General features: G+C 39.6%; 2 protein-coding genes across 4 annotated transcripts in view; both read left to right on the top strand.

The window, feature by feature from the left end:
• Nucleotides 1-1,333: 1,333 nt before the first annotated feature.
• On the top strand, nucleotides 1,334-5,406 carry cpb2 (carboxypeptidase B2 (plasma); the record flags this gene model as incomplete). The annotated part of the gene is made up of 11 exons (XM_079264122.1): nucleotides 1,334-1,410; nucleotides 1,667-1,742; nucleotides 1,833-1,957; nucleotides 2,038-2,146; nucleotides 2,327-2,428; nucleotides 2,601-2,705; nucleotides 2,799-2,909; nucleotides 4,443-4,533; nucleotides 4,720-4,922; nucleotides 5,028-5,112; nucleotides 5,192-5,406. 11 exons carry the CDS (start codon nucleotides 1,334-1,336, stop codon nucleotides 5,404-5,406), a joined length of 1,299 nt encoding a protein of 432 aa, XP_079120248.1.
• Nucleotides 5,407-8,156: 2,750 nt separating this feature from the next.
• zc3h13 (zinc finger CCCH-type containing 13) overlaps nucleotides 8,157-26,313 on the top strand; it is a 20,138-nt gene continuing 1,981 nt past the window's right edge. The window contains exons 1-19 of one of the 3 annotated variants that reach the window (XM_079263865.1): nucleotides 8,157-8,297; nucleotides 10,128-10,307; nucleotides 10,523-10,626; nucleotides 10,743-10,857; nucleotides 11,013-11,121; nucleotides 11,396-11,562; nucleotides 11,657-11,805; nucleotides 12,960-13,160; nucleotides 14,556-14,723; nucleotides 14,808-15,151; nucleotides 15,260-15,715; nucleotides 15,839-16,084; nucleotides 18,062-18,527; nucleotides 19,247-19,443; nucleotides 19,733-20,962; nucleotides 21,067-21,759; nucleotides 23,156-23,308; nucleotides 23,449-23,649; nucleotides 23,869-24,032. In XM_079263865.1, the coding sequence (XP_079119991.1) occupies nucleotides 10,137-10,307; nucleotides 10,523-10,626; nucleotides 10,743-10,857; nucleotides 11,013-11,121; nucleotides 11,396-11,562; nucleotides 11,657-11,805; nucleotides 12,960-13,160; nucleotides 14,556-14,723; nucleotides 14,808-15,151; nucleotides 15,260-15,715; nucleotides 15,839-16,084; nucleotides 18,062-18,527; nucleotides 19,247-19,443; nucleotides 19,733-20,962; nucleotides 21,067-21,759; nucleotides 23,156-23,308; nucleotides 23,449-23,649; nucleotides 23,869-24,032 (5,334 nt within the window). In that variant the 5' untranslated portion in view covers nucleotides 8,157-8,297; nucleotides 10,128-10,136. Of the gene's footprint in view, nucleotides 8,298-10,127; nucleotides 10,308-10,522; nucleotides 10,627-10,739; nucleotides 10,858-11,012; nucleotides 11,122-11,395; nucleotides 11,563-11,656; nucleotides 11,806-12,959; nucleotides 13,161-14,555; nucleotides 14,724-14,807; nucleotides 15,152-15,259; nucleotides 15,716-15,838; nucleotides 16,085-18,061; nucleotides 18,528-19,246; nucleotides 19,444-19,732; nucleotides 20,963-21,066; nucleotides 21,760-23,155; nucleotides 23,309-23,448; nucleotides 23,650-23,868; nucleotides 24,033-26,313 lie in introns of all 3 variants that reach the window. The other 2 variants (XM_079263866.1, XM_079263864.1) reach the window with 2 other exon arrangements.

Raw genomic sequence — 26,313 nt, 5'->3', positions numbered from 1 at the left:
AACCAATAATAAAAATAAACTAAAGCACACTGACCAGAAACTGTCTTACCTTGGGTTAAAGGCCAAGGAATAAAAAATGCGTTTCAAGATGAGTTTTACAGCTCATTTATGAAGCATGTGGACAGCTTTGAAAGGTGTCCGGTTAACATAGCTTTTCTTTCTTTGTATTTTCTCTTAGTTTAGTCTTTTTTTGGTCATTTAATAATACACGTTGAAATTATACACTTCCATCCAGTCATTATTTGTTAGAGATGTCATTGCAGACGTGTCTGCACCTTCCCCAGAGTAGCCGTCGCTTCCTTTCTTTAATCATGTTCAGAGTTTAATGAGCATAAAAGAAATTCAAATTTTCAGATTCAAGGATCTTGTTTTTTGTTGATCCTTTGTTAAATATGAATGCAAGGCCTGATAGGAGGAAGATAAAGCAGATAAAAAGAAACAGTTAAGCAGCTGCTTTGTATGTAAAGAAATAAAACGCCTATAAGAAGATAAACCGAGGAAAGACATGAAAATAAAAACAATCCAGCAACAGGTAAATGAAAAACTAACCGTAGGTATTAGTAATTAACTTAGGAAACGACACAGAAAGTATAAACATTAATGAAATTGAGTGTGAGTCCAAAATATGATGAATGACTTTTCTTTAAAAAAAAAAAAAAGAAAAAAGAATGAACTATTTAATTCAACTTTATTTGTATAGCAGCACTTCCCAACAATGTTGTCACAGGGCACTTTACATACACAAATCACCATACACATCATTTCAAGCCAATTCATACATATCTTATGATAGAAACCAACTGATTGCATTGAGTCATGACTTTGATCCAATCCCCTATGCAAATGAAACCATGCCAGCCCAATGCAGGAGCGATCATGCACACATTTAAGTGGCTGGCAGAGTCTCCATGGCCATGGTGTGTGAGCCCCAAGTTGGCAAGGGATGATGGTTGCCAACCCCACCAATCACCCTCCATCAAAGGGCGAGAGGAGTGCAGATCTAGCGGAACCCACGTAGCAAAGGCCCAACACCCAGGAGGACCAGGCCGCCACAGACAGCCACCCACCATGGATCAGTGCTTGATTTAGTTTAAGAACCTGCGTTATTTTAGATAGTAACTCACAATCTGTAAGATAAAACTGTAAAATATAGTAGGCTTTAACCTAATTTCATAGCAGAAACAAACTGCTTTGTGCTAACTGATCTATGCCCTTCCTGCTTTCCAAAAAGTAAAGTTTAACTTCTGAATAAACACCATTTCAATCGATCGTGCCTCCCTACCCCCCACACGATGGGCAAACGTCTGACATTTCCAGTCAACACCCTGACATCATGGCCACTCTTTTCATCCTGTTTGTGTTTATGACTTTGGACCTGCTTCTGAAAACAGGACACTGCACGGAAACACGGTAAATACATTTGTTAGAAATAATCAAAGTAGACCGATATGCTTTATTACACTTTGTCTTTAAAACCTTTTTTTTTTTTAAATTTGCAGCAACCAGCAAACTTATACAAACACATGCAATCATTTAGTCATACATGCATGAAGATCAGTCGATAATTTACTAAGGCTCTACATTCATTAAAAATACAACATATTCAGCTGATCTCATCAGTCGTTGGAAGCTACTGGTTTAAATTTGTGGTTTTCTTTTTATTCAGAGATCATGTTTTATCAATCACCCCCAAAACACAAGAACAAGTGGACATCTTGAAGAATATGACCACCCAATACCAGGTTGAAAATTCTCCTTTATTACTAATAACTTGCCTTTTAACCTTTTTTTTATTCTTTCTGTGAATCATTACATTGGATGTTTCCTCCCAGACAGTTTTGTGGCAGCCTGTGTCGCCTCTCTACATTAAAGAAGAAACCCAAGTCCACCTGTTTGTTCCCACAAACAGCTCTGAGACTGTCACACATCTGCTACAGAAGCATGGCATAATGCATGAGTATGTCATTTCTCCGAGCCTACATCAACCTGTCTCGTTTCTTTCTAAATAAATAAATAAACCTCTCTTTTTTATTTTAGTGTAATGCTGGCAAACGTCAATGAGCTGATTGAAATGCAGACAAAGAACGTCTCCACCGATCCACGAAGTGGTGCAACTTTCTATGAGAGATATCACAATCTGGAAGGGGTGAGATGTCACTTTTTTATTTATTTAATGACACACATCTTATTTTCAAGACATTTTTAGAGGTATAATCAGTTAGCTGAAACATTTAGATGATTTAGATGAAGGGTTTTGTGGCATTTTGTCATATACAAAAATTGAAATGGAACAAATTGCTGCTCTAACACACTGTCTCTGCTCTAGATCTACGACTGGATAAATAAGACTACACATGACAATCCCAACACAGTTAAACTCATTCTTGTTGGATCTTCATACCAGAAGCGACCACTTTATGCTTTAAAGGTTCAGTTCTGTCCACTACTATATGTTGTAGTAATGATGTTGATTTGAGCTTTTTACATCCATTCAGAGTAGTTGTTTCATTAATGTGGAGAAAAATGCTGTTTTTTGTTTTTGTTCAATGCTCTGCTCAGAAGTGAGTGTAGACTCATGTTTGACCACTTTTTCCTCTCAGCTGTCTATGAACAACAAGCCAGATAAAAAAGCAATGTGGATCGACTGTGGGATCCATGCCAGAGAGTGGATCGCTCCTGCTTTCTGCTTATGGTTTGTACACTATGTGAGTACATGTACTTTAGAATCAGTTTGGAAATATCTATAAAGCTGCTTTTTTTCCACTGTAGGTCTAAAATCATTTCCTTTTCTCTCACAGTCATTGTCATTTTACAAATATAATGAGGAGATTACAAGCATCCTGGACAACATGGACGTCTACGTCCTGCCTGTCATGAATCCTGACGGATACAAATACACATGGACAAAAGTAAGAACGTGTATGGTGAAATATACCATCATTAAAAGGGATAAACATGGATGGATTGAGGAAATAACCTCAAAGTAGAGATATGTAGAGGATCTAAGTTTGCTGGATCCTTTCCACTCTATTTGCATGTTTGTGTGGTCACTGTGACTTCTGTTTGTGTGTATATTTGTGTGTATCTTGCATGATTGGTGTTCATTTGTGTTTGCTTGTTTAGCATTTTATGTTTTTTTGTTTGTTTTCCTTGTCACAGTATCTGTCATCTTTATGGTAATCTTGGAATCATTTTAATATTCTTTCTTTTGCATGAATTTTTGTGTAGTCATTGTGTTTCTCTTTGCGGTAGTTTCGTCTCTCTGTTTCTGTTTTTCCTGTAAAGTAATGTCATGTATCTCTTTGCAGTATATTTTTTGCTCATTTTGCATCTTTTTATTGTTATTCTAAGGATGTCAAATTGTATTTTTCTCATTTTGTCCATTTCCTATTGTGATTCATTCATTTTTCTTTCTAGTTACTATTTGTCTTTAGTACAAATTTGTGTTATTTTATATTTTGTTGCTTAGTCTTGCAAATTTGTTAATGTAGTTGTTTGTTTTCATTTTATGATAACTATCTTACATGTTGGTCATGTTTGTCACCATGGAGACAAACAGATGTTTTCCCACTTTTTGGAGTTATATTTAACCCTTTTTTAGTGTGTGGTGGTTGGTTTTTATTCTTTTACTTGCCATGTTGTCTATGTTGAAACTCAATATCTCTTACCTTTAACTATGGTCTTTTTTGGGCATTTTGCAACCTTTTGCTCTTTTTAAAAAAAAAATGAATTTAGTGGGGGTTTTTTTATGTTGCTACTAATAATTTTGCACCATTTTGTAGTTGTTTTTGTGTCTCTTTTCTTATCATTTTACACCCTTTTGTTTATTTATTTAGTCTTTTTTTTCTTTTACAAAAATTGGTTTGCAATGGATTCTCTCTACAGTACTTCTCTCTTATTGCATTTTTGTGCTGCTATTTTGTCTGTTTTGAGTTACTTTACAGTTTTTTGTCTTTTTATAGTAGTTTTGCGTCTCTGTAATAATTTTAACCTTTATCTTGTCATATTTATAATGATATTTTAGGTTTTTTTACTCTGTTTTTGTTTTAAACCTTCATCTGTTTGTAGTTATTTTACACTTTTCTGTGCTTTTATGGCTTTTTTTTGGCCATTCTCCAGATGTTTTGTGTCTCTTTTTAAATGTGCTTTTTGTTACTTTTCCTGCATATCTTCGAATTTTGTTATTCAATGTGTTTAAGGGGCTGTATTGTGATGTAGTGGTCAGCGCTGTTGCATCATAACTAAACGTATCCTGGTTAATTTGTGAAGTTTGCATGTCCTCCTTATGTCTGCATCTTGTTGTTTTTGGGTACTTTGGCTTCTGCCCACAACCCAAAACCATGCATGTCAGGTTAACAGGTTATTTTAAACTAGCAGCACTTTTTTCATTGAATAGTTTAATTTGTATTTTTCACCTTTTCCTTTTTCTTTTCCTCTCTCAGGACAGGATGTGGAGGAAGAATCGTTCACTCAGAAAGAACACAGACTGCATCGGGGTCGACCTGAACAGAAACTTTGACGCCAACTGGTGCAGTATGTTGATCTTGGCAGTTAATTCCCAAAAGAAACAAAAGTGAAAATAATATTTTATTCTTTCTTCATGACAAGCTAACCACTAAAAAATCGAATAAACATAATCTAAAATTTTCTTTCCTTTCTTTTCTTTTTTTAAACAAACTCAAAGTATCATCTACAAAGTCATGTTTCTCTTCCTTTCAGCGCAAGGAGCCTCTCGTGATCCCTGCACTGAGATCTACTGTGGGGCCTTCCCGGAGTCCGAGCCAGAGTCGCAGGCCGTGGCAGACTTCCTGCGCAGCCACAAAGACTCGGTTCAGATCTACCTCAGCATCCACTCCTACTCCCAGATGCTGCTCTTCCCATATTCCTGCACTTTGGATGAAGCAGAGAATCACAATGATTTGGTCAGTCATAGATAAATTGTTTTAGAAAGCTACAAAAAAGAAAAAAAGTTTTTAATATGCACATGGGAATGTTTTTTATGGTTGTTTGTTTGTCTTTTTTTTAAGCTTGAGATGGTCAAAGAAGCTTCCCAAAAAATTAGAAGATATTACAGGAACATCTACTCATACGGTCCTGGAGCAAAGACAATATGTAAGCCTGTTTTTTTTTTGTTCTAAAGTAAGATTATTTTTATGTGATTCATACATGACTGTAACCCGCCTCTCTCCAGATCTGGCTCCTGGTGGTTCTGATGACTGGGCCTACAATCTTGGCATCAAATACTCCTTCACATTCGAGCTCCAGGATCGTGGCCGCTACGGCTTCCTGTTACCACACCATCTTATTTCCACTGCCTGTAATGAAGCTTTAACTGCTGTGAAAACAATCGCATTAAAGGTTATAGAGAAAACGCAACCTGCAACAAGCTCTCCGCGAACTGGGTGAACAGTTAGACCTGAATTTTGAGTTCATTATCTGCAGCAGTTTGGTGAGACAGAGCGCTTAATGCTGCATTGTTTTACATATAAAGAATCTTGGAGATATCATTTTGGAATAATCAGTGTTGCTTTAAATGGAATAAATATGATGTTTAACAATCAAATAACACAAACGTCTGTACAATAGATGTCATGTGATGTAAAAAGAAATAAGTGGAATAAAGTAGATTATTTGCGTGAATATTAACATTTCTGTCAATTCTTGAGGTTAGTCTTCCTCCCACACTTCTGATCTCATTGTCTTTTATTTTTATAATATTTTATATTCTGTCTTTCAGCTGCACTACAGAATAATGCATCACATGTATGTGTGTAAGTTTGAAATTATTCTAATGTTATAAAGCCCTTTGGATTACTTATGGAAATGATATAAAATAAAGTTTGATATCATTTGATTTGATTTCAGGATAGCAAATGTTTCAGTGACTATAATGTTTTGGTTTTTTTATAAACAATATATGGAGATAAACCTGCCTAAACTTTTTCTACCAGCTGGTTTGGGTATGTAATGCCAAAATTGACCATTTGACTGTTACTTTATTATTATAGCCATTTTTTAAAAGGCAAAGAAACTTTTTGACTCTTGCTTTTTTTCTTAATGAAAACTTTACTAAAATTCTGTCTGTTTTTTGTCCTTTTTTAATTTTATGAAAACATTTATATAATGAAAATAAAAAAATACATCGTAGATGCTCAAATCAAGTGGACAAATCACTCAAATTATTATTATTATTATTATTATTATTATTACTATTATTTATATTACTACTACTAATACATCTGGTGCCGTTTGTTTATCCTCTAACTACTGGTGGAAAGGGTCTCTTGCTGTAATTTCCCCGGGACTTACAGGATCCCACACAGAACGCCAGCACCACTGCTCTGCTTAATAAAGTTCCAGCAAAAACTTTACTTTCTAATGATACTTAAGAAGAACAAGTTGTCATCTGAGCTGTTCAAGGCCTTTTACTGCTGCTGTGTTGAGAACACTCTGACATACTTCATTATAACCGCATCACAGCTGACAGGAAGAAAATCCAAGGGGTCATCGACACATTAACAAGGAATCATTTGACTGCACATCTCTCCTCTGGAGGTTAAACACCCTTATCTGTGCTGCAGAATCAAGAACATCTGGGAAAATGGGGCCAACCCATGCCACCACCTCTTCACCCATTCATTGATCTTCGAGCTGTTAGAGCCATTAAATCACACACCTTAACACTTAAAGAGGTTCAGATGATCAAATGAGAGAGCTAAGAAAATTTTGGTTCTCTCTCGATAAAAAAAATAAATGTGTTACAGATTCAACTTCTGCCCCACAAAATGAGCATTTATTAGTTATCTATATGTTCACAGCATTATCACAGCATTAACTGGGAAAATATGATGAAAGATCTTAAAATGAATGTATTTGGTTTTGTTGTGAATGCAGTATTTACCAGGCAGAAGCCAGGGTTTCTCCCAATTAACATCTTGAATGTGAGATCCCCCCAAAAAATACCGCGTGGAGTTATACTTATTTCATTTTAAATGTCTGCTGAATATGTTTATTATTACAGTTTCTGTCTGTTATGGTGACACAAATCACAAGTAATGTAGGCTGCTGACTATTAATAAGAAGAATTAATCCAGAAGGAATACTGCTTCCATTTTATTTCACATGATTATGCCACATCTGAGATATGAATGAAATGATATATTAATATAATATTAATATACAGTTGTGCTCATATGTATTCACTGGACAATTTAAAAAGGAACAATAATTAAAAATTTGCAAAAATATAATTTAGTAATATAAGACACTGTTTTTTTATTTAATTGAGTTGAAGAAAGAAAAAACAAACAAAAAAACAAATTGGTCCTGGACAAATTAGAGCACTTTTCTGTTGAACAGTGGGACAAAACACCTGTCAACAGGTGCAGAAGTCTGACTGAGAGGAACAGAAAACACCTGACTGTAGCGGAAACATTATAGGATTGTTCAACAAAATATTAGTTTATGAGTCATGTAATAAGTAATAAATTATCCTATTAGTTTGCTTTTTAAAAAAAATATTTCTATTGAACCAGAATTAGAAAATAATGTCATGATTTTCATCAATTTTTTATTTATTATTACTATAGTCAATTTCAGCGTATTTTACAGGCAGCTGTTTTTTTTCCATATTTAATGAAAGGGAATGAATAAATATGAGCACAACTGTATATAAATAATATATAGATCAGTATCACATCTTCACACTTTGTCGCTATGCATTTAACTTGTACAGGTTTTGAGCATCGGTCGGAGGGTGGTATTACGAGAGTAGTGTGTTTGTGTGTGTGTTTGTATGGAAGTATGATTGATGATGACTATTGCATGTATTACGTATGTTATTTATTTTTATTTTGTTCTTTTGTTATTTATCCATTTACTTATTCTTTTTTTACTGTTTGTAAATTTCTTTCTTTTTTTTCCTTTTTGCAGACACTGCAAAAACGAAAACTTTTATTTAAAACGAAAAGGTGCATCTCGAGGGGTTGTTCCTCTATCAATAAATGTTTTTTTTGTTGTTTGTTTGTTTGTTGTTTGTTTTTTTTGTTTTTTTGTTTTGTTTTGTTATTTATGTTCATTTATGTTAAATAAAAATCCGGGGGTGGCGGTAATGATCAACTCCGGAGCAAAGTCATGCTCGTTAAAGCACCATAGAAGAAGACCGGCACTCCGCCAATATGAAGGCACTCGGGGCTGTTTTTGCCTTTGATTTAAAAGAATAAACCTTGATTTTTTTTTCCAAGTGCTTAATCAGTTGACTGGACTAAAGTAGATGCGCCACCGAAACAATATCCTGGGTGAGATCTTTATTTTTATTCGCATGTTAGCAGGTACAGCGACTGAGGCGGCTTCAAGGCCCCGTCCTAAGATAAAACATGACACAGTTAACTTTAGCATTAGCCTCTATTTACTGCTATTTCCAAACACGAGGGGAATTTAATAGTAACTCATAAACCCACTGGGTGTTATATACTTTACATACGTATAAAACAGTGGAGCAGAATAATAACCGTGTAGTTAGCAAGGAACTTTAAGCAGCTATAAGCTGGCCTGCATTATAGCTAACTTTAGATTAGCATCTAGCAGCTGCAGGACAGAAAAATGCATCTGTTCGTGTTTTGGATTTACTGAACAACAGAAACCTCTTTAGTTCATTCAGTGTTCCTCTGTCAAGAGGTCTGCTTTAAAAAGGCACAGTAGTATCTGTCAAAATTATTAAATTCAGGTAATGTGAAAGTTTTAGTTGTAATGTGAAATGGGTTTTTAAAGGTGTGTTTGTGATGCAGGATACGTCAATATTTATCACAATTAGGGGTGGGAAAATCGAATTTAAAAAAAAAAATCGCAAATCGGGATTTTTTGCTTCACAATTCTTTTGTTTATTCAAATAAATAAGAATAATCCATTATATATGTAATTTTTATTGTTTTTATTGATCTTTTAACTTGTCTTCTTGGGTATTTTGCAACAAACTTTATGGTATTAATTCTTTGTATTATAACATAGGTGATATTATGGGGTGGGAAGGGAGTAAACAAACAAACAAAAAAAAAAGCCTGTATCACTTCATGGAAGGACCTGCGTCCAATGGGACAGTCCACTAGCACCTTCCTACGATGTCTTCTATGTTTGATTTTGTGTGTGTGTGTTTGGGCTTGTGTTGTTCTCACTCATATGTAAGTCGCTTTGGATAAAAGCCTCTGCTAAATGACTGTAGGGTAGAATAGAATAGAATATAATGGAATTTTAGCAGCAGAATGATGGTCTGGCTACTCTGTTGTTTTTTCCTAATTGAAATGAAGGAAAATGACGAGTAAAACAAAAAGTTTCATACATTTATTTTGGTTTTAATCTACAAAAATCATCAATATCAAAGAATTGTGAGAATCGCAATTTAAATCAAATTGGCACCTAAAAAAATCAGAATCGAATTGGGACAAAAGCATATGGTCTCAGCCCTAATCACAATGCAGATCAAAGTACAGAGAAACCCTTGATTTTGATAATTTATTTTATTTTATTTATTTTATTTTTTTTTTTTTGGCAAATATGTGGTTTTGGTTGTGACTTTGCTTTGTGCAGAATTGTTGTTTTGCACCTCATGGCATTTCATGAGAATCAGTAGCATAGTGCACCATGCTAATTCCTTTTAATTACTTGCTATGCTGTCAATGGATTGGATTTTTTTGTGAACATCGCTATTAAAGTCTTACATGGTGTGCATTTTGTTAGACCAGGGGCGTCAAACTCAAGTCCTCGAGGGCTGGTATCCGGCAGGTTTTTGTTGCTTCCCTCTTCCAACACCTAATTCAAATCAAGTGGATCCAGCAGCACCACGTCAACCTGTTTATGAATTTCGGTCAGGTGTGTTGGAGCATGGAGACAACAAAAACCTGCAGTGTACCGGCCCTCAAGGACTGAAGTTTGACACCTGTGTGTTAGACAGTTATTTAAATGTTTTAAAATGTCTTGTTATCGACTGTTTGTTTTAATTCTTGTGACTTGATTTTATCTTGTAAAGCACTTTGTGTTGCCCATGGCATGAAAAGTGCTCAAGAATTAAATTTTGATTTGATTAATGCGACACTAGAAAAGCTTTCATTAAGCCTTGTTTGCCATATTTTTAGTCCTGCAGAATGTCCAAGATCAGGCGGAAGGTAACAGTGGAAAATTCAAAAACCATATCTGACAGCAGCAGCAGCGGCGGCAGCACCACAACCAGCAGCACCACTAACCCCACCACCCCATCTCGGCGGCCCAGCGTGTTTGAAAGACTCGGCCCCAGCACTGGCAGTAATGCTGCTGATGTATGTAGACTTCAAAGTTTTTTTTTCTCTGTTTTTTTGGACTTCTAACATACAATACAAAAATAAAGTATTTATATTTTATTTGAGAAGTCAATTGCATGCAGCAAAAGTAAACAAAACAGTATTTTATTGTTTGAACTCATATTGTGTGACTAACTTTTATCATTGCCGTGAGGTTAATTCGCACTGTATTTATTTATTTTCTTATGTTTTAGAGTCAATGTAGAAATTGGCTGAAAACCGGTAGCTGCAGTTACGGCAACACTTGTCGCTACACACATGGAACTCAGCCACGAGGCAAAGGATTTAGCTTTAATCGGTAAGAAGATTGGAACTTGCTCATGTGCTGATTGATTCATGATTGATTCTTGTTTCTCAGTTTGGATCAGGTCAGATATTTTATCTGGAGGTTTTCGTGTGTGTCTAATGGAGCAGGTCGACAGAGCGACCCACAGGTGATCTGCGGGAGAGGATGAAGAATAAAAGGCAGGATGTTGACCCGGAAAACCTGAAGCGAGACCTAGATGAGCCCACATCCCCCACCGTGAGAGTGAGTTCTTTACTTTCTTGATGTGTGCTTTCAAAACAGTATGAAGGCTGAATCTGCTGTTTTTGCTTTTAGTCCAAATAGTGAACAAAGCAGAATGATTACAATAAAGTTCACATGGTGATGATCGATCATTTATGCTTTTCTATTTATGGCAGAGAGATTCCTCCAGAGGCCGACACAGGGAGAAGGAGGATATTAAGATCACAAAGGAGCGTACCCCAGCCAGTGAAGACGAGCCCACAGAGTGGGAAGCCAATCGTGAAGGTACGTAGTTTACAAATGTTATGTGTTTGTGAGAGCTGATTTGATCGCCATCAGTGTAAACTTAAACTTCGCTGCTTCAATTTCAATTCAACTTTATATGTATAGCGTCAAATCACGGCAATGCCATCTCAAGACGCTTTACAGACAGGAAAAAAAAACATGAAAGCCAATTCATAATAGCCTATATAAGGAAACCAACAGATTGAGTTGGAAGCTCCAACTCAAGCTTCCTTTCCTGTTTTAAAGAAGCATGTGGTTTTTGTTTGACTTTCAGATTCTGATATTGGTGACTACGACTACGAATTATCCCTGGAGATGAAGCGCCAGAAGATCCAGCGAGAACTGATGAAATTGGAGCAGGAGAACTTGGAAAAGAGGGAAGATATTGTTATCAAGAAAGATGAAACTCTCACAAAAACTAGAGCCACAGCCTTGCCAAAAGTAAGAAATAACTTGATGGTTTTCTTCTTTTAAGAAAATGTCTTCAAGAGGGCTTGTCAAAATTTCATATTTGAACGTAATCTCTGTTCGTCAGTCCTCTCCTGAGCTGTTAAGCTCCAAAGACTCTCCATCATCGAGGAAGTCCAGCAATTCCCCAAAACACAAAAGTGGAACCAAAGGAGGCGGCTCTGGGAAGAAAGAGAAGAAGGCGTCACTCGCTTTGGCTGCTTCAGAAACAGTCAGGTACGAACATTTTCCTGTACATGCAGGCACAAATCAGTGTAATCAGTTTGAACTTTTTCTCTTGACTAACACTTGAGATTCAGAAACTACTATTTTTTTGTTTTGTTAAAGGTGGAGTATGTAAGATTTTCAATATTTTCAAAATAAATTAACTAAAAAAATAACTACAATCATAATTAGATAGTTTTTTTTAAACATGTAGGTTCCAGTCTGTCCATATTTGACGTGTTGTTAAATTACAAGTTTAATTAATGACAAAGACCCTTCTTAAATGTTTGCCTACCAGTAAAAAAAAAAAAGTTCTTTTTGTCATTAATTAAACTTGTAATTTAATAAAACATCAAATATGGACAGACTGGAACCTACATGTTTAAAAAAAAAACTATCTAATTATGATTGTAGTTATTTTATTAGTTAATTTATTTTGAAAATATTGAAAATCTTACATACTACACCTTTAAGGTTTTTTTTTTCTTTTTCTTTTTTTTTTTTTGCATGTTTAGTTGTTTGTGTTGACATTTTTTCTGTTAACTCACACTTATAGACAGAGCACAAACATCAGAGCCAATGAAGGACAGAGAGGATGTGTGGCCTCAATACTTATAGACCGATTTGTTTTTTAAATGGTGAAATCGACAACATACACCTGCCACTACGCAGCTGAAGATTTTAAACTTTACAAAATGCTGCTCTTTCAAATGGTCACTGTGGACAAGCATCAGAGGTGGCATCAGACAAGGATGCAAATAAAATATGGTGTGCACTTCAGGAAGACTTGTCAACCCCGTTTCTGTGGTTTAGATAGAAAATTGATCATTTTTGTTGTTGAAAAACATTCAGGGTTTCCTTTTATTTGTGTCTGTTGTAATTGAATGTGGTTAATGTTGCTGTTTATTATCACCGATCATAAAATGAATGAAACATGCTTTTGAAAATTTGGGTGAACTTTAATTTTTTAGGAGTTTGGAGGACATGTGCATCATATCTAGTCTCATCCTGTGAGGCTTGGTGGGAACAATAGGCTCCTGAAAAGATTATTTATCTTTAGATGAATCATTTTATAGGATTCTTTAAGTGTTACTTATTTATATATGTGACTACTTGAGTTGTGCGGTAAAAATGAAATGTGATGTTTGTTTTTTTCATCTCGGTAGGTCTTCAAAAGGAGGCCACAGTAAGAAAAAAGGGCCCCGTACCCCTAGTCCTCCTCCTCCTGTCCCTCTAGACCTTCCTGTAGTGGTGAAGAAACACAAAGGCAAGCACAAAAATAAGGAAAAGACTGAAGACAAGCAGAAGGAAGGGAAAGACCGTGGACGAGACACCGAAAAACATAAAGAGAAGAAAGAAAAGCGCAGGTAAACTAAGGAGCTTGTATTACTCTGGTGTGGTTTTTTTTAATTTAATTTGTGGTGACACATGGAAGCAGGTTGTCATGTAAACTTCAGAAAGACCAGAAAGACCCCAGTGTCCTGTGACTTCCACGATGCAAAATATGTGGAAGGAATCGCGGAATTTGACACAAAAAACAGGAAGTGTTTATATTTATTTTATTTGTTTTATGAATCTTTATTCCAGACACATCTCTCCATATGAGCAATTTAAAAAAAAAAACACACACATATACTAGGGGTGGGAAATCTAATCAAAATAATCGAATATTGGGACATATTTGCTTTACAATTTTAAAATCAATTTTCTTTTTCTACAAATAAATAAGAAGATTCCGTTAAAGTTGTCATTTTTATTGGTTTTATTGATCTTTTTACTTGTCTTCTTGGGCATTATAGCAGCAGAATGATGGACTGGCTGCTGTGTTGTTTTTCCTAAATGAAATCAAGAAAAATGCCGAGCAAAAAAAGTTTTGTACATTTTTTTTGTTTTTGTTTTTAGTCTTAAAAAAACAAAAAACAAAACGACAATCTCAATTTATATCAAATCAGCACCCAAAAAATCAGAATCGAATCAAATCAGGATGAAAGCGTATTGTCACAGGCCTAACATACATGCATACATAAAAACATATATATATATATACATACACACACATACAGTTGTGCTCATATTTATTCATTCTCTGAGTCCTTTAATCGGCACATAAATTTATACAAGAAACCTCTCAACACAGAGCAAGCATCGTCGCTCATATGGGATGTTGTTTGCTTTTTCTTTTAACTAAGAGTTTTTCCACTGTGTTTGGGCCAAATAAACAACAAAAGCAAGATGAGTCTAACCTTCTTCTGACCACAAAACACCAAAGTTGCCCAGGAAGTGAAGAAATGCTGCCCCTACGTGTCTACAGCAAACTTATGATGAAGCTGCCTCTGTTCTGGGCGAAACTGATGTCAGAAAACCTCTTGTCAAACACTCTGATTGTTTGAGTTTGTCCTGAAGAAGATCATTGAGAAAAAATAGGACCAGAGTAGTTTGGAAAAAAGTAAAACACATTTCATAGGACCTCACCTAACACATGTAGCGTAGAGGCAAAGCAGAGAGCTTAATGCTCTGCTGACGTGTTCATGATGCTTATCTTCACAAACCCAAAGCAGATACTCGAACGACAGTTTGTGGACTTCCCTCTATTGGATGAAAGATGCTTTTTTTTTTTTTCTTAATCCTTTGACTTTAAGTTCACGTCTTCAGCAGCCATAACAAACAGCTTGGTTTGGTGCTGACTTAAGCTGTATGTTCTTCAGCACATCTTGTATCTGCAGCCATCTTTACTGATTTAGCCTTTTCCTTTGTGTTTGTAGGGACCGATCAGACAGTTCCCACAAAGCCAAGCGAGTGGTGACATCAGATGACCGCTCTGATAGCGTGTCGTCTCCCTGCAGGGACATGTCGCCCCCAACCAGGAAGAAATCCACCTCTCCCAAAATTTCTTCCCACAAGACCTCTGTGCTCGCCTCCCCTCCTCACAGGTTTGCACATACAGACCGCTAACTTATTTAAACTAGTGAATTCATTAAAAGCTGGACATAATGAGGTCATGTGCTTCTTTACAGCAGGTCACCGTCCCCTCCACACCACCAGCGCACTCCCACACCTCCACGCCACCACTCCCCTTCCTCCCACTCTGGTTCCTCTGCTCAGCACCAATCTCCCTCTCCTCGACGGCGGCGTTCCTCTTCTCCCTCCTACCACCGAAGTTCCACGGCTCACGCCTCCGCTTCCTCACCTCTGAGCTCCCGGCGTTCTCGATCTCCTCCAGCTTCCCACGACACCTCGCCCCACCGGCAGTCTGACAGGTCAAGCCCCAGCCGGCACCACTCCAGGGGCCGAGAGAGGAGTCGGGGTGAGAGAGAGAGGAGCCCGCCCAGCCAGGGTCGCAGACATGAGCGTAGAGACGGTTTGTTGGTTTTCTCTGCTGCTTGTTCGAAGTTTCTGCCTTCTGTCTCTTTTACCCGATCAAGCTTGTTCAGTTAAAAGTCTGAAGTTTTGTCTCTTCTGCAAGCAGACAGTCGCAGCAAGCGAGAGAAAGACGGCGTCCGTGACGACCGAGACTACGACTCCGAGCTGGTGTCGTCGCAGGACTTTCGAGATGACAGGGAGACACGAGAGGCTCGCGAGCGACGCGACACCCGCGACCGAGCAAGAGAAACAACGCGGGACTCTCGGGACAACAGGGACGTGAAGGACTCGAGAGACAGCAGGGCTGAGACGCGTTCCAGCCGAGAGTCGCTCGAACGTCGCGACCGGGAGCGGGAGAAAGAGAGGGAGCGTGAAAAAGAGAGGGACAGAGAAAGGAATGATGCATATCGGAAGGAGGATCCGGCTCAGGACGATAGGATTTATGGGAGAGGTCATGGACGCGACGATGGCGGTAGAACTGAAGGAAGGACGGAGACCAGGACAGACAGAGCTGACAGGAACGGTCGAGGACGAGGACGTGCTACTGAAGCCCCTGAGAAAGGCAAGAACTGATGTTTGGCTTTTGGGTTGTTTGTTTCAGGAAAAAAAAAGAAACTTCTAAGACATTACATCTAACTCCTTGATATGATTGTCATATTTTTCCTCTTATTTCTCTTTTTGCCAGGCTCAAACAGAAATTCCCGAAGTTCCCAACTGGACAGCAGCTACGACAACTGGGAAACGCGGAGCAGCGGGGTGCGAGAACGAAGCGTAGAGAAGAGTACAGATCGTAGTGCCACAGAAAGGAGCTCTGAGAGGGGTTCAGACCGAGATCGTTATGAGAGTGAGCGACGAGAGCAGACTAGAGACTCATCCTACGACCGGAGGGGAGGACATGGAGAAAGAGATCGCAGAGACAACCGAGAGAGAGGTGATGCTGTTTTTAACCATTTATAGGCCAACTTAAGAAATAATTGCTTGAAAATTTTCTTTAAAACATATTAAGTCTTGATTTTGCCCTTTAACAAAATAAGAACAACTAAATATAGTTTATTACTGTACATGTTGGAATTATTGTAGTGCAAAATGTATCCACCAGGGGGCAGAAGACATGTTAAAAGCATAGACCATATATGAAAGATGGACGAAGCCTCCCGGGTTGAAAGTGAAGCCTATGCGGAAGCACTTAAAACTGCAGTTCCCCCTTCATCTACTAGGGGCTGCAAATCAGAGCAAATCCCCATAGACTCACATGTTAAAAAGACCAACTTCACAGCAGAAATAAACATGTTTACAGCCTGGTTCAAAAATACATTTTCGGTTTAATAGTTCAGGTTTACCTTCATGACAACTGTGGGGGGAGTGAATTTTTTTCTAACTCGCCCGTTTAAAAGTAATTTAATCTCAAAATTTGGCATATTTAGGGGGCGTGTTCTTTTGATTGACAGGTACCTGATCTCCCGCTTCAAGTCAGAAGAATGTAGAACAACTGCGGTTTTTAGCCGGTTAACAACGTGACTCAGCATCAGCTCGCTTACCTCCGTTAGCTGGTTAGCTCCCGTTAGCTCGGTTAGCTATTAGCTACATGCAGCTGGGAGTTCCCTCGATGTCAGTCATCCACCATGACGCTCCCAGCCCCCCTCTCAGCTCCACCTCTTTGCCCATATTTGTATTTTCCAGGCGAGACGACATGCATGCCTCTGCCAAGATGGTGATGGTGGGAACCGTCCACTGAGTTTCAATTCAGCTCTTTAGAAACCTATGGGTGATGTCACGGAGGCTCCGTCCATCTTTTTATGTGGTTAAAAACTGGGTTTTCCCATAAAGGGATGCAACAGCTTTCAGAAACTGTATATATCAAACATGACACACCATTAAAAATTTAATATAATTTTTCTCTTAATTTGATCAAAATATATTATTCTGTGCTTTGGGGGATGTAAGGACAACAAACCATACTTTTCTGTGTTTTTCAACATATTTACATTTAAATGGACCCCTTAGAAAGAAAACTTAACAATTGGGTAACGGCATCTTTGTTTTGTGAAACCCAATGTGCAGGAACCTCCTAATGCAGCCCAAGAAAATATTTCCTTTCTGCTCTATTTCATTCTAATAAGGGCATTAATTTGCCAAATGAAAATTTATATTGTGTTGAAGAAAAGTTTGAAAAATAAGGACTGAGACTGTAAACTCATCAGAAAAATGTTTGAGGTGATAAATCACCATTTTTACATTCAAATAAATGCAGCTTTAACCAACTTCCACTGTGACTTTAATGTTAAGAATTGGAGCATGGTACATTTTTTTAGAATAAAATTTCCTCCTAAAATTGTGGTGACGAATCACAAGAGCAGTGAAAGATACGTGCACATGGATAAATATTTCTTCTCTGCTGTGAGATCAGTCTGATCAGAGTTGATAAAATGATCCACTTGATGAAAAGATTGAATCAGATTGTAACGCTTTGGGCATGTGCAATGTGTAATATTTTGTAATACCAATAGGAAGATTTCATTAAATTTGATTGAATTTCAGTGTGAGCAACTGGTTTAAGCCTTTTTACTGTCAATAACCTTTAAACTCTCTCAGACGTTCCAACAAAAACATTGTGCCATCACCGTCCCTGTCTGTTTTTCAAGCCTTATCCCGTCACCTAACCCCCATTTGATTAAAGCATGCACACAAACAAAGCTTTGAAAATAAATTTAAGTGTATTTTCATAATAATATGGCGTCACATCTGCAGAGATGGACATGTTTTAGCTTTGGTTGTTATGGTGGTTCAGACCAAATCTGCAGAAAGACGCTGCTTGCATGTAATGGAGAGAAGACTTGGTTGCAGATGTGACTAATCTAGACAACCTGAGACTCATGCGTGTTTCTTCTTTTGCTTTTTTTCCCTCCAGACCAAAGAGGAGCATCTCCAAACAGATACCAGGGGAGGTCAGAGGAGTCTGAGCGGGAGGAGAGAAGAGAGGAGCGGCGGACAGATCGATCGGAGGACAGAAGAGACGACAGGGCCCGCGAACGGGAACGAGAGAGAGAAAGGGAGCGGGAAAGAGAGAAGGAGAGGGAGAGGGAAAAGGAGCGAGAGAAGGAGAGGGAGGCGGAAAGGGAGCGGGAGCGAGCGCGGGAGAGGGAGAGGGAGCGGGAACGAGAGAGGGAGCGAGAACGGGAAAGGGAGAGAGAGCGAGAGGAGAGGGAACGGGAAAGAGAGAGGAAGGAGAGGGAGAGAGAGAGGGAGCAACGGGAGCGGGAGAGGCAGCGGGAATGGGAGGAGCGAGAGAGAGGGCGGGAGGAGAGACGGGAGAGGAGAGAGGATGCCAGAGACGACCGGCCCGTTCGCGACACCCGGGATGACCGCAAGATGAGGCACGTGTGACCTTCTTCCTGGTGCTCAGAGTGAACTGAGGAGAAAACCTTCATGATGTTATGAAACTTACTGATTCTACCTAATTATTTCAGATTTTTTATCCATACATGTATTTAGTTACTTAAAAAAAGGGGGGGAGAGAAAGAAACAAGAGGAGAACAACAAACACTTTTTTCCCACTAATTTATGTAATTTAGTTTTAGCATTTAACATTATATTTGTTCATTTGAAGATGTTTTTTGATGGCTTTCAGCTTAGGATGAAAAATACAGTACAGTACAATACATGTACAGTAGTGATTTATCATCCACTATTTTTCTATTTATTTCACAACAAACCAAATTGTAAACAACTGGATGTTAACAACTAGATCTGATCTTGATCTTGACCACGAAAGAAGTTTTGATTCAGAGCTTTTACTGGTTGAATAAATATTTTTTATTATAGGTATTTTTATTCATTTATTGAATTTCTTGCATGCAGTTGTAAATAAATCAGGCATTAAGATGTCAGTAAAGGTCATTTTCACCTTTTTTTTTTTGTTAAAAAAAAAAAATTAAAATAAAAATTAAAAAAAAAAAAAAGCATTTCAGTCAGGAAAAAACTCTTGCAAGTCATGCAGAGATTGCTGACAAACAGTATGATGAGGTGAACCTTGCGTTTGATCTTAAAAGTCTCCGCTTTTTCCATAACATTCCTGTTTTGTCTGATTCTTCAGCCGTAAGAGGCCCAGGGTGGAGAGCAGCCCAAGCCCCCGACCTTCCCCTAAGCGGACTGCGCGGGACTACAGCCCGGCGGACAGTGATGGCTACAATAGTCCTGAAGAGAAAAGTGAGCGCCCGATTGGCCGAGGGCAGGCCAAGCTCCACCCACAGCCCCTCCTCCCCAGCCCAGTGTGTCCACCTCCACCTGACAGTAGGACAATTCTTTTCAAAAAGGACACACTCCTGTTTAATGGGGATTGCGCCTCTTTATATCATGTGAACACGTTTCTAAACAAGCACTGTTAATAATTTTTTTTCTTTTAGTTTTCTGTACTTACTACCAGATGATTGGCAGATTGGCTAAACTTAAATATTCAAAGCTAATATAAATGTACAGTTTAAAAAAAAAAAAAAAGAAGTTATAAACGAAGTAGAAATGACCATAATGGTGTTTTTAAAAGGAAAAATACTGTAATTGATTGAAGCGTGTTCATATGCAGATGGAGACAAGCATCGCCTACTAAGCCAGGTGGTGAGGCCCCAGGATCCCCTGTCCCGGTCGCCGTCGAGGGGCTCTGCATCTGATGAGAAGGCTGCTCACTGGAAGGACGAAGAGCGCAGGGGAGCCGGGGACAAAAGGGAAGCACGCGGTCGCCACGACGACCCTGAGCCACGCGTGGATCGAAGCAGAGGTGGTGAAAGACGTGGCGAGTACCCCTCGGATGTGCCTTCAGACTCCCGTAGCAGGGGCAGAGACCAGCGCGAAGCGACTCCGCCCCCACTCGCTGCCGCCCTCCCCATCGCCAGCGACGACCGAGACACAGCCGGTTCCCAATCCCATGAGGAAGGCAAGAAGAAGACAAAGTCCCAGAAGAAAGGTTTGAAGAAGGGTCGCAAAGATGAGGAGATTGCTGGTGGTAACAGCATGGCGTCTGCAGGGGACCGTTTCAACCCCGAACCTCCAGCTGCTGGATCTGGAGATGCGCCTCCACCTTTACACTCTCCCAGGAAAGGAGGCAAGAAGAAGGCGCTCGACCAAAAGAGGAAACATTCACGAGAAGGAGACTCGGATGTGTCGGAGGAGGAGACTTCAGCCCCTCAGCCACACAGTAAGAGGAAGAGAGGTCCTCGAACACCACCGCCCTCGATGAGGCCTGATCACCATGGAGTTAGAGGCACCGCCGAGCCTTCCCCACTCTCCAAAATGGACACTTTCAGTGACTGGTCAGATGAGGAGGTGTCTGATCGATGTGGTCCACTAGAGACGCAAGCCCTCTTGACTTCTGCTGAGAGGGTTCCACCTGAACCTCTCAGGAGAGGTGGTGGCCCAAGGATGGGCAGAGAAAGAGAGAGGGGCAATCCGCCACCTATCGCGCCTCTACTTTCCCAAGAGCCTCCGATGCTGCTGCAGACGATGACGCCACAGCCCCTCATGTCCCAGCCGTTGCTTCGCAAACCTCCACTGGAACAGGCAAGGAGCAGCAGCATGGGGAGCAACCAAAGCCGGACGTCGTCCAGGCGCCTGCGCTCACCTTCAAACGAGTCGGCTCACCGAGAAGAGCCTCAGGGTCCTCGACCTCACCGGGGAAGGATGCAGGGCAACAACTCCCGAGACCGGGAGAGAGAAAGGGAGCGGGAGAGGCCTGTGGCGAATGATCCTCCGGGGGCTGAAAGGAAGTCACGGATCGACCAGCTGAGGAGAGGAGAGCCAAGCCGCAGCACCTCATCAGGTAGATTTCACCAATCTGTTCCTGAGCAACATTAAAGCAAAGGATTTGAAGCTGCCATGGTAACCATGACAACCTAAACCTAAACCTAAAATCTCGCTTTACAGATCGGCAGGATTCCCGCAGCCACAGCTCAAGACGCAGCTCTCCGGACTCTGAGAGGCAGGCGAGGTCCAGGTCCCGTGCTGGGTCCTACGACAGTCGCGAACGGGAGCGAGACAGGGAGCCGTTTGAGCGGGAAAGAGATCGAGACCGAAAGGACTTCCGACCTCAGCAGCAGCAGCAGCAGCAGCAGCAGCAGCAGCAGCAGCAGCAGCAGCAGCCGCCTCTGCTCCTCCAGCAGCCCCTGCAGCAACAGAGAGACTGGGAGCCAGAACCAAGAGACTGGCCAAGCAGGGGACGGGAGCCCCTACTGATGCGTCCCGGTCGGGAACCGCTCCTCCGGGAGAGAGACATCCGAGAAAGGGAACGCTTACTTCCTGAGGGAATCATCCAGCAGCACGAGCGGGAAAGGGACCGAGAGAGGGAGCGGGACAGAGACGGTAGAGGTGAAAGAGTTGTGGATCGAGAGAGGGACAGGATGATGATGATGGACCTCCCACCCCATGGAGACCCCAGGGCTTCCGGACGAGGGGACATGAGAGGCGACGGGAGGGGAGACATGATGAGGCAAGACAGGAGTGACTATGAGCCTCTGCTGCCAAGAGAAGCCTTCAGTCCTCCAGAGCCTGAAAAACCGAGCAACAGTCACCATCTGATGGGAGACCAGCGAGAGCTGGAGAAGACGGACAGCATCGATGGTAAGGCTGCGACAACTTAGCTTTAAATCATTTCAGGTACAGTTGTGCTCATATGTATTCATCCCCTTTCATTAAAGAAAAGGCTGAATTTACAACAGTCACTCAAATAACTGGAGACTTAAAAAAGGAATAATCACTAAAAATGTGCAAAAGTATAATTTAGTAATATAAAACACTGTTTTTTCATTTATATATCTCCAAAGCATAATTAACCGCGTGGAGTTATACTTATTTAATTTGAAATGTCTGCTGAATATGTTTGTTATTACAGTTTCTGTCTGTTATGGTGACACAATTCACAAGTAATGTAGGCTGCTGACTTTTAATAAGACTAAATAATCCAGAAGGTATACTGCTTCCATTTTATTTCACTCGATTATGCCACATCTGATGTATGAAATGAAATATTAATTTAATATTAATATACAGTTGTGCTCATATGTATTCATCCCCTTTTATTAAAGAAAAGGCTGAATTTACAACAGTCACTCAAATAACTGGAGACTTAAAAAAGGAATAATCACTAAAAATGTGCAAAAGTATAATTTAGTAATATAAAACACTGTTTTTTCATTTATATATCTCCAAAGCATAATTAACCGCGTGGAGTTATACTTATTTAATTTGAAATGTCTGCTGAATATGTTTGTTATTACAGTTTCTGTCTGTTATGGTGACACAATTCACAAGTAATGTAGGCTGCTGACTTTTAATAAGACTAAATAATCCAGAAGGTATACTGCTTCCATTTTATTTCACTCGATTATGCCACATCTGATGTATGAAATGAAATATTAATTTAATATTAATATACAGTTGTGCTCATATGTATTCATCCCCTTTTATTAAAGAAAAGGCTGAATTTACAACAGTCACTCAAATAACTGGAGACTTAAAAAAGGAATAATCACTAAAAATTTACAAAAATATCATGTAGTAATATAAGACACTGTTTTTTGATTTAATGGAATTGAAGAAAGAAAAAAAACAAACAAACTGGTCCTGGACAAATTAGAGCACCTTTCTGTTGAACAGTGGGACAAAATACCTGTCAACAGGCGCAGAAGTCTGACTGAGAGGAACAGAAAACACCTGACTGGAGCGGAAACATTAAAGGATTGTTCAACTAAATATTAGTTTGAGTGATGTAGTATGTAATAAAATATATTATTTGTGTGCTTTTTAAAAAAATATTTCTATTGAACCAGAACTAGAAAATAATGCGATGATTTTCATAAATTTTTTATTTATTATTACTTCAGTCAATTTCATCTTATTTTACAGGCAGCTGTTTTTTTTCTTCTTGAATAAAAGGGTATGACTAAATATGAGAACAACTGTATATTTTTCCTACATGAAATGGAAATTTAATGGGGTGTGTTTTGGTGTGGTTTAGGAGATGACGATGAGGATGATGATGGGAAAGAAGATGAGCAGTCAGTTGCATCTGTTGGAGAGGAATATGAACCAATCAGTGATGATGAGCTGGATGAAATTCTGGCTGACAGTCAGAAGAAAGAGGACCAGCAAGAGGATGAGAAAATTACAGGTATTACCCAGATACTTATGGAAAATATCCAAGATTCTTTTTTTTTTTTTGGATTTTTCTTTTTACAGTAAATACTGAGAGATTAGAAAATAAATTTAGTCTTATTATCAGATTAAGTTTCAATGTTAACCCATTGACAGGTCCTCTGGATGTTATTGACGTGGACTGGTCCAGCTTGATGCCCAAACAGAAACAGGAACCCCGGACGGCAGGGGCAGCCTTGCTCCGCTTCACCCCGGGGGCTGTGCTGCTGAGGGCAGGCATCTCCAAGAAACTTGCTGGCCCTGAACTCATTGAGCAGGTCAAAGAGGTGTGCAAGTCTGAGGTGGACGATCCCAAAGGTGAGTTCTGACATTATCAAGATATAATATTCCAATTTATTATAATCAAATGTTGGATTTCTGAATTAATACTATAATGAGATAGTTTTATATCAGCCAGTTAAATCATATTGATGGTTTTGCAATTACATTTTATTTTGCCTCGTGTTCAAAATGTTTAGTATTTTAAAATGCTGCCTGATCCGTCCGTCTAAATCACTGCTGGTATCATCCCACCAGATGTTGACAAGTTCTTTGAGCACGACCTGGGGGCTCTGAATATGGCAGCTTTAAACAGGCGGGTGGAGAGGGCGGGTTTGCTGAGCAACCTGGGGCCCTGCTGCAAGGCCCTCTGTGCTCGCAGGGACTTCGCCATCCGCCGGCAGCTCCTAAAAAATGAGAAGGTAAGGATCCAGTTATTTAACCTGAACCAATGTCCAGGAAAGTAAAGATGTACTTAAAATGTAAACAAAATGAAAAATAAACCCTCAAATCACATGAGCCAATACTTTATTCACAACTGTACATACATAACATAATAAATGTGTAAACTGAGAAATTTTACGCACAAAATGGTGCTTGTTGCACGTTTCAAAACAAATGGCTGAAAAAACAAGCTAGTTAAAAATTAATCATGATTACCTACAAAAGGGATTCCTTAGAGCAGTGTTTTTCAACCTTGTTTGAGCCAAGGAACACTTTTTTTCCACTGAAAAAAAAATCTCAAGGCACACCACAAACAATTTTATAAAGCCTATATTACTAATATAAAATCCATCTTGTCAAAGTGTCTTGAAATTAATCGGATAAACACAAGAAAAAGGAATTTTATGATCTTTCACCTGGGCCGGGGCCTGTTGAATGAACACAGAGCTGCTTTTCAGACCAATTACGTGAAATTGGATCATTTCTCATGGCACATCTGATGATCTCCTGGCACGTTCATTGAAAAACACAGCCTTAGAGGACCAGACCATAAAGAGAGACAGGTTGTCCAATCTCTGAGAAAATGTGTTAAAAGATTATAGAATACTTCAAAGACAATGTTCCTTGATGTTAAATTGCTAATTTTTTGCAAATTGCATCATGTGCAGTGCACACTTCAAAAGACTCAGAAACTGGACATGTCTGTGTTCTTCGAGGACAAAGACTTTTATTGAATGCCTGAGATCTTCAGGGCTCAACAGCACTCATCTGCACGATAGTCTGACTGGACTAAATGAGCCCAGCGTTCATTTCAAAAGCCAGCATCTCTGACAGTGTGTTCAGACCAAACGCGCTTTGGGCGTTGAAAACGCTGAACGCTCCTGCCGCTTGTCTGGAGTGAGCGGCAAACGCGGCGGAAAAGAGAGGAAGGAAAGGCGGCGCTTTCCTTCCGGTCAGTCTGAATGATGGCGGATTCAGTATTCGGCATGGATTTATTTAATAAATAAAGCGAGAGAATGTCGTCATAAGGCAGTGATAGTCACTGTTAATGCAACAATGATTGAGCCGCAGTCAGCGCCCCCCCTCCCCCCAACGTGTCCTGCTACATTGCCAAATCAGTAACATTTAGCTTTTTAGCAAGAAATGGTTATCCTTAATTTTGCACGGAGTAATCTCACCTTAGCCCTGTGTCTGAGTTCACCACAGAAATCTTCCAAGAGCTGCGAGCTGATCGCTCTGATTGATTGACGCCCTGCGTCAAGCGGCAAAAGTTCAGCTTTGCCCATCTCTGGCTTTTGAGTCGAGCTTAAAAAACTTCTTAAATTTTCGGCGCATTCCGCGCATATGGAAGGCCGGTTGCGCCAAAAATGTGCGTCAAAACGTCTTAAAAATGAGCGCGTTCTCGACGCGTTCTTGATGCCTCAAGGTATGGCAAGCGGATAGTATGAATAATAGGATGTAAATGAACGCCGTATTCTAAACCGTAAAAAGCGGCATGTGCTCTTTTTTACGCGCAAACGCGTTGTGAATCTGAACGTGCGGTGGCGTAAATTACGGGCGCTCGCGTGAAAGACGCGCGGTGGCGTAAATTACGTGGGGTGGCGTTTTATGCATATTTTATCGTCAAGAGGCTGTCATCTGACTGCTCAGCCACTGGATGTTCGGGCATTGTACCCAATCAGTGCACTGCTTCGGCAGTCATGATCAGAGGATCACTGATCCTTGGTGAAAGAGAGAACGTAGCCTTCATACATGCACACACCTGCCATTCTGGTCCTGTCTTAATCAGAGTGTGTTGTACCTGTTGCACTTTTGTGCATGACACTGAAATAAACTAACAACAAATGAAAAATAATTATGGTTGTCTAGCTTTTATTAGTAGGCTATTATAATAATTATTATTATTGAGTGGTTTGCATTTCATCCGTAGTTTTTACAATTAAATGGCATTCAAATAAAAAATAACTTTCATTTGTTATTTGAATTTCTATTTAATTATAAAAACTATGGATGAAATGCAAGCACATTAACAATAATATATATTCTAATAGCTTACTAATAAAACCCACTGGTGACAACCAACAACTGAGGGTGGGGCAGCCTGCAGCCCCCCATGCTTTTAATGAAATGACCTAACCCATAGTCCTTAATCAATGGATGTTAAGACGTTCTGAAGGTGCTCAGAAGGTGTCGAGAACGCGTTCTAAGCGCGTCGAGAACGTGCTCAGAACGTGCATTTTGAAGACGTTTTGACGCATG

The sequence above is a fragment of the Telmatherina bonti genome, assembly GCF_933228915.1.
Source record: "Telmatherina bonti genome assembly, chromosome: 24".
Taxonomy (NCBI): domain Eukaryota; kingdom Metazoa; phylum Chordata; class Actinopteri; order Atheriniformes; family Telmatherinidae; genus Telmatherina; species Telmatherina bonti.
Note: the sequence above shows the minus strand (reverse complement) of the source record. Positions and strands in the feature narration are given on the sequence as shown.